Source organism: Carlito syrichta, unplaced genomic scaffold (genome assembly GCF_000164805.1).
Source record: "Carlito syrichta isolate Samal-C Ts95f unplaced genomic scaffold, Tarsius_syrichta-2.0.1 Scaffold307205, whole genome shotgun sequence".
Lineage (NCBI taxonomy): Eukaryota > Metazoa > Chordata > Mammalia > Primates > Tarsiidae > Carlito > Carlito syrichta.
This window is the reverse complement of record NW_007251301.1, coordinates 199,995-205,476: the sequence shown is the minus strand read 5'-3', so window position 1 is coordinate 205,476 and position 5,482 is coordinate 199,995. Positions and strand designations below refer to the sequence as shown.

General features: G+C 35.8%; 1 protein-coding gene across 1 annotated transcript; it reads right to left on the bottom strand.

Annotated features, from left to right (window-relative positions):
- Window positions 1-879: 879 nt before the first annotated feature.
- On the bottom strand, window positions 880-1,918 carry LOC103266499 (olfactory receptor 13C4-like). The gene is given in 2 exon segments (XM_008064135.2): window positions 880-1,196; window positions 1,199-1,918. Coding segments are annotated over 2 exon segments (954 nt in total). The 5' UTR covers window positions 1,836-1,918.
- Window positions 1,919-5,482: the final 3,564 nt, after the last annotated feature.

Below are 5,482 nucleotides of genomic sequence, written 5' to 3'. Positions count from 1 at the left end.
GCACCCAAAACCTCAAGAGGTCCCTTTGCAACCCTCTTCACTTGACTTGGATTAGAACACGGTATTCCTATTCCTCCACAGGAGCCACAGTTGATATTTTCTTTTATAAATAGGTGGGAGAAGGGGCAAGGAGGAATGGTGATCAGAATTAGCATGAAGATTTATAGGAGATATGCCTGACCCTAACACTAGTGGCTTATGCTGGAGAGTGTCCTTTGTCTTCCCTTTGGAGTCTTTATTTCAATTTCTAAACTGAGAGTCAATAGAAAAAGTCATCTCAATGTCCTCTACAGAGAGAAGTAATATGAACTTGGTACTATGCTGAATATTTTGTGCACTTACTGAATCTTTACACTAACATTGGGAACAGAGTTAATTTCTCCCTTTTTGAAAATATGAAAACTGTAGTTTAGAAAATGAATAAATCTATCTGAGATTATTTAAGTAGTTTCAAATTTTTACTCCTGCCATCTATTTTCAAAGCATTGTCTCATGGTTTCTACTGTATCCTCACAAATAAACCAGACACATTATTTTGGATATCTTCAGGGATCATAGCTAAAGAAATGTGTTGTTTGTGAAATCCAGATCAGAACTTGTTAGAATCTCGGTTTATAGCAGACTGCTGTACTCAGTGTTTCTAACATAGCAGGGCTAGTGAAGAATTAAAATATATTTCTATATAACTTTGCTTCCTCCAAACAAAGTCTTCAATAATTACATAACTATGCTATTTTGATATTTTATAACTTATTTTAAATGACAAGTGAAAATTGTATGCACTTGAACAAAATTAAAACATGATATTCTAGTTTTGTGTACATTGTGAAAAGGCTAAATCGAGCCAATAATACAAAAGATCCACATTTACTTTCAGTCTTATTGATCAACAGATTTTCTATTCAGTAAATATTTCATGGCAGCTATTACATCTTTATTTCTCAAGCTATAGATTATGGGATTTACCATGGGGGTTACTACCCAATAAAACATGGGAAAAAGCCCCTCTGTAGCTTGCAAATTGTGTTTCCCAAGGAGGTCTTGGGACTCAGGTTTTGCATACATAAGGAAGATGGTACCATAAAATATGATCACCACAGTCAGATGAGCTGAGCAGGTAGAAAAGGCCTTGCGTCTCCCTGAAGCTGAATTCATTCTCAAAATGGTGTAGAGGATGAACATATAGGAGAAGAAATGACCAGCAGAGGGAGAACTAGAAAAGCAATATTTTACACTGTTAGTGTAGCAATGTTGAGGGCTACATCAGCACAAGCTAATTTAAGGACAGCTAAGTTCTCACATAAGAAATGATTAATAATGTGATTCCCACAGAAAGGCAATTGCATAGCAAATGATATTTGCACAATTGAGTTGATTCCACCAGAAAGCCATGACACAGAAGCCATCAGTACATACACCACTTTGTTCATAATAGTGGAATATCTCAGAGGGTTACAGATGGCCACATAGTGGTCAAATGCCATCATGCCAAGAAGGAAACATTCTATTGACCCCATTGCAAACCCAGAGAACGTCTGCACTGGACATCCAGAGAAGGAAATGTTTCTTTTCTTTGAGATTAAGCTCACCAAAGTTGAGGGAACAGAGGAGGATGAGCAACAGATATCCAGAGAAGAGAGATTGTCCAGGAAGAAGTACATGGGTGTGTAAAGATGGGAATCAAACATACTTGTTATGATCAGAACACCATTGCCAAATAGAATCACTAGGTACATAACTAGAATTAGAACAAAGAAAATGATCTCCAGTTTTGGGTACCCAGAGAGTCCCAGAAGAATGATTTCTCTCACAAATGTCTGATTTATCTTGTCCATGTTCCAGCTTTCAGGGAATCAAAAGAAGAATGAACATAAAATATTTTCACGGACAAGCAACAAACACAGTAAACATCTTGAATACGTATTTCTCTAGGGTGAAATAGAGAGTATTTGTTTTTAAGCTTCATCATTCCATTATCTTCAATAGTGTTTGTACCTAGAATACAACCATACCAAAATGTTGAGAGTTTCTATGCCTTATGTCTCATATATGAAGATTTACCTAGGATCAGAAGCAACCTTTCTTACTGTCAAGAAGACCCTAAACTGAGTTTTCTAAAAACCCTAGAATGTTGCTGACAGCAACAGCAGACTTGACTTCTTCATTTATTCAAGTCCAATGAGAGAACAGTGGGAAGGTAAAAGACAACCACAAGGATTGGAATTTTGATTAGGGCTTAACTAAAATGTTTAGAAATTAAAAGCAGGATTGATGTTCATGCATATTTGTTTGTCTGACTAGATCTCTGGGTATCTTTTCAGTAGTTAAATGTGTATTTTTAAAGGGAAGGCATTTTATCATAGTCAATTGAACCACATACATTGCAATTTAATATCTGTTCAAAGGTGGAGTTGTTGATCTCACAGTAACAGTCCATTCTTACTATTTTGTTATTTGCTATGACAAGACCATTGCATAGACCAGCTCTGCATGTATGTGATGGAGAATCTTTATAGAACAATACATTGTCTCTCTTCAGTTTTTTTTTTGCTTTAAATTCCATGGCTTCAGAGTTTCTCTTGATAATTTATTTGTCTAAATGAACCTGAAAAAACAGTAACAATAATTAAATATAATTATGTGTGTGTGTTCATGTAGTACTTTATATTTTACAGAGAGCAGTTGAATCTTCTCATTATTCCTAATTTTTTGTTTAAATATGAAAGACAGAATGTGACCAAGGTTATCCAGTCTATAAGTAAAAAGTGGAACTTAAAGCTCAGAACTCTGGCAATGAAGTCTACAGATTTTAGACTATAACACCAAAAGTCATTATATCTTGTTTTGCCATCAAGTACTATTCTGAATTTTTAGTCTTGGTGGAATAATCAAGAATGAACTATTTCAATCTTTCTAATTTATCATATGCATGTAAATCACCTGAGAATCTTGTTAAAATGTAAATTCCCTTAGTAGATCTGGGACAAGACCTGTGATTTCTGCCTTTTTACTAAACTCTCAGTGTGTTTCTGTAGCTACTGGAATGAGGCCACATTTTGAGTAGCAAAGCATTGGTTTACCTGTGAGAGTTGGTAGATTATCCTGATGTTTCTGACACCACTAGATTTTCTTTTCTGTTATTATATGGACTGGCTTAACAATCTAGAAAATGGCCAAGAACATAATTCTTTTGTATCTGCCAGCAAATTTCAAAACCATATCTTGTTGCTTAGTATACTTCAGAAAAAAAATACTATTGAGATACAAATTCTGTAAAAGAAGGATACATTTTTGCTAGATTACTATAGTATGTATACAATATTACTGATAGTCTAACTTGAGCACAGTCCTGTTCCAAGTCAAGTATGGATGGGAAAGTATGACACAATATGTTTGTCATCAAAAAGTTTACAGTTCAATAAGGGAAACAGGAACACTACACATGAAACAATTTGATATAGAATATAATTACATCATGTGGCCAGGGGGAAAATTATAAGAATTCCTAGAAGGAGAAAGTAAATGAGAAATGAGTCTAGAGAGAGTTCAGGTGAAATTTCAGGTTTAGAGCCAACACAAAACACAGAAAGGATTAGGAAAGTTTGGAAGAGAAGAGAGGTATTCTAGAAGGAAGAGTAGCTTGAGCATTGTTTTAGAGCAGCAAGTTGGTATAACTACTTTTCAGACAAGGAAGCCTCAGTGGAAACACATCTGAAATGCTAATGAGGTAAGATCAAAGATCAGGCAGAAAAATTGACATTCCTTTTTGTAGGAAATAAGTCTTTTATTAGAATACCAAATCTAAGGTGAGTGTTTAGACCCTGTGACTTTAGCTGCCCTCCAAACTTGACATTATACAATTTGATTTTACAAGGTTCTGAGCAGATAGGAGACACAAGGAATTAAGATGTCTAGATCAATTGGGTTATTAGTAAGCACTGCCTGCTGCCTGGTATACACACATAAATCTTTTTTTTTTTTTTTTTTTAATAATCCCCATCAGTTTTTAGGTTATGGCTCACGTGGGCTAACAGTTTTGAGAATACCAGCAGAGACTCAACACCCACTTTATCGCTTAGTTTGTCATATGATGATAGGTGGAAAAATTTCTCTACGGTGTATAATACCTTGGAGGCAGAAGCTAAACTTGACAGAGGGATTTTGACTTCAGAAACAATCGGAAGAATACTAGGTAGAAAATTTCCAGTTTAGAAGAAAGGTACAAATGAGAGAAGGTTGAATCCCCAAATTAGTGATGAGAAAATTGAGCCTCAAACCAATTTTTAATTTATATTTACTAAGCCTAAAGCCAGAAATACCTTCTTTAAAAAGTCATTTTGGTTTATTTAAGTGGAAAAAAATCACAAGTAACTTTTACTGTGGAGTTCTATGTGCCAGAAACTGTGCTTAAAAATAGTTCACTTGGACAAGGTCATGTGACTAACAATGGGCAGAGGCAAAGTCCAAAGCCCATTCTATTTCCACTATTTATATGCTAAGAGGTAGCATTAAAATGTGTTTAGAAATCATTTGTCAACAACAGAGAATGGACAGTGAGTTCCAAAGATAACAATATTTCACTGATATAATAAAGGTGGAACTTGATTGCACTCTATTAACAATGTACAAGGAGAATGGTTAATTCTTGAGGAGTTAGTACTTCTCATCATGAAAGAATGTTCATGACTGTAAGATTGAATCATATTCCTCAGAATAGCCCATTTGATGTGAAATAATTCTACACTCACCTACAGTACTCAGGATAAATAAAAATTCTCCTCAAGTGTGGTGCAGAAATTGGTCAGGGGATGCATGGAACACAAGATATGAGCACTCTGAGCAGCCCAGCCATGAATGCAACAGGAAGAGGACAGACCCTGACTTACCAGGAAAGGTGGCGATGTTCCAGATCTGACTGGAACCTTCTGGTCTAGGCCTGGTGAGTCTCTTGGCTTCTCTTTCCATATAAATGTGATGACAACGCATTTTAGGTTACCTACTCGATTTCCCCTTCCTCCTGCTCCAAGTCTTTCCCCCATGCAGAAATTCCCTCACCAATTCAATCTACCCTAAGGCAGGCTTGTCTTGTCGCCTTTGGTTTTCTTCTTCTACACTCTTTAAATTGATCATGTTGTATAGTGTCAGATAACAAGAGATATGGAGAATGAGCTTGCTTGTCTTGCCCATCCCTCCAAACCTAAATCTAATAGTGGCTGTATAAAATAGACAATTTTTCTAGATTCTTAAGCAATTTCCCTGTGCAGTATTTGTAAATGAATGATCAGAACTTTAATATGCACAAATTATTCAGTTGCAGTAAGCTCTCAGTTTTTTTAAAAAAGGTGTATTTCTGTCGATACCAACAAGCAGCCCTCTTATACAGAGATTAACCAGTTTATGTACTGCAAGTACAGAGGGATTCACCTAATCCCTAAGTGGCATGACATTAGCCTAGTTAAAAGTGCTTGGGATTCAAAAACAA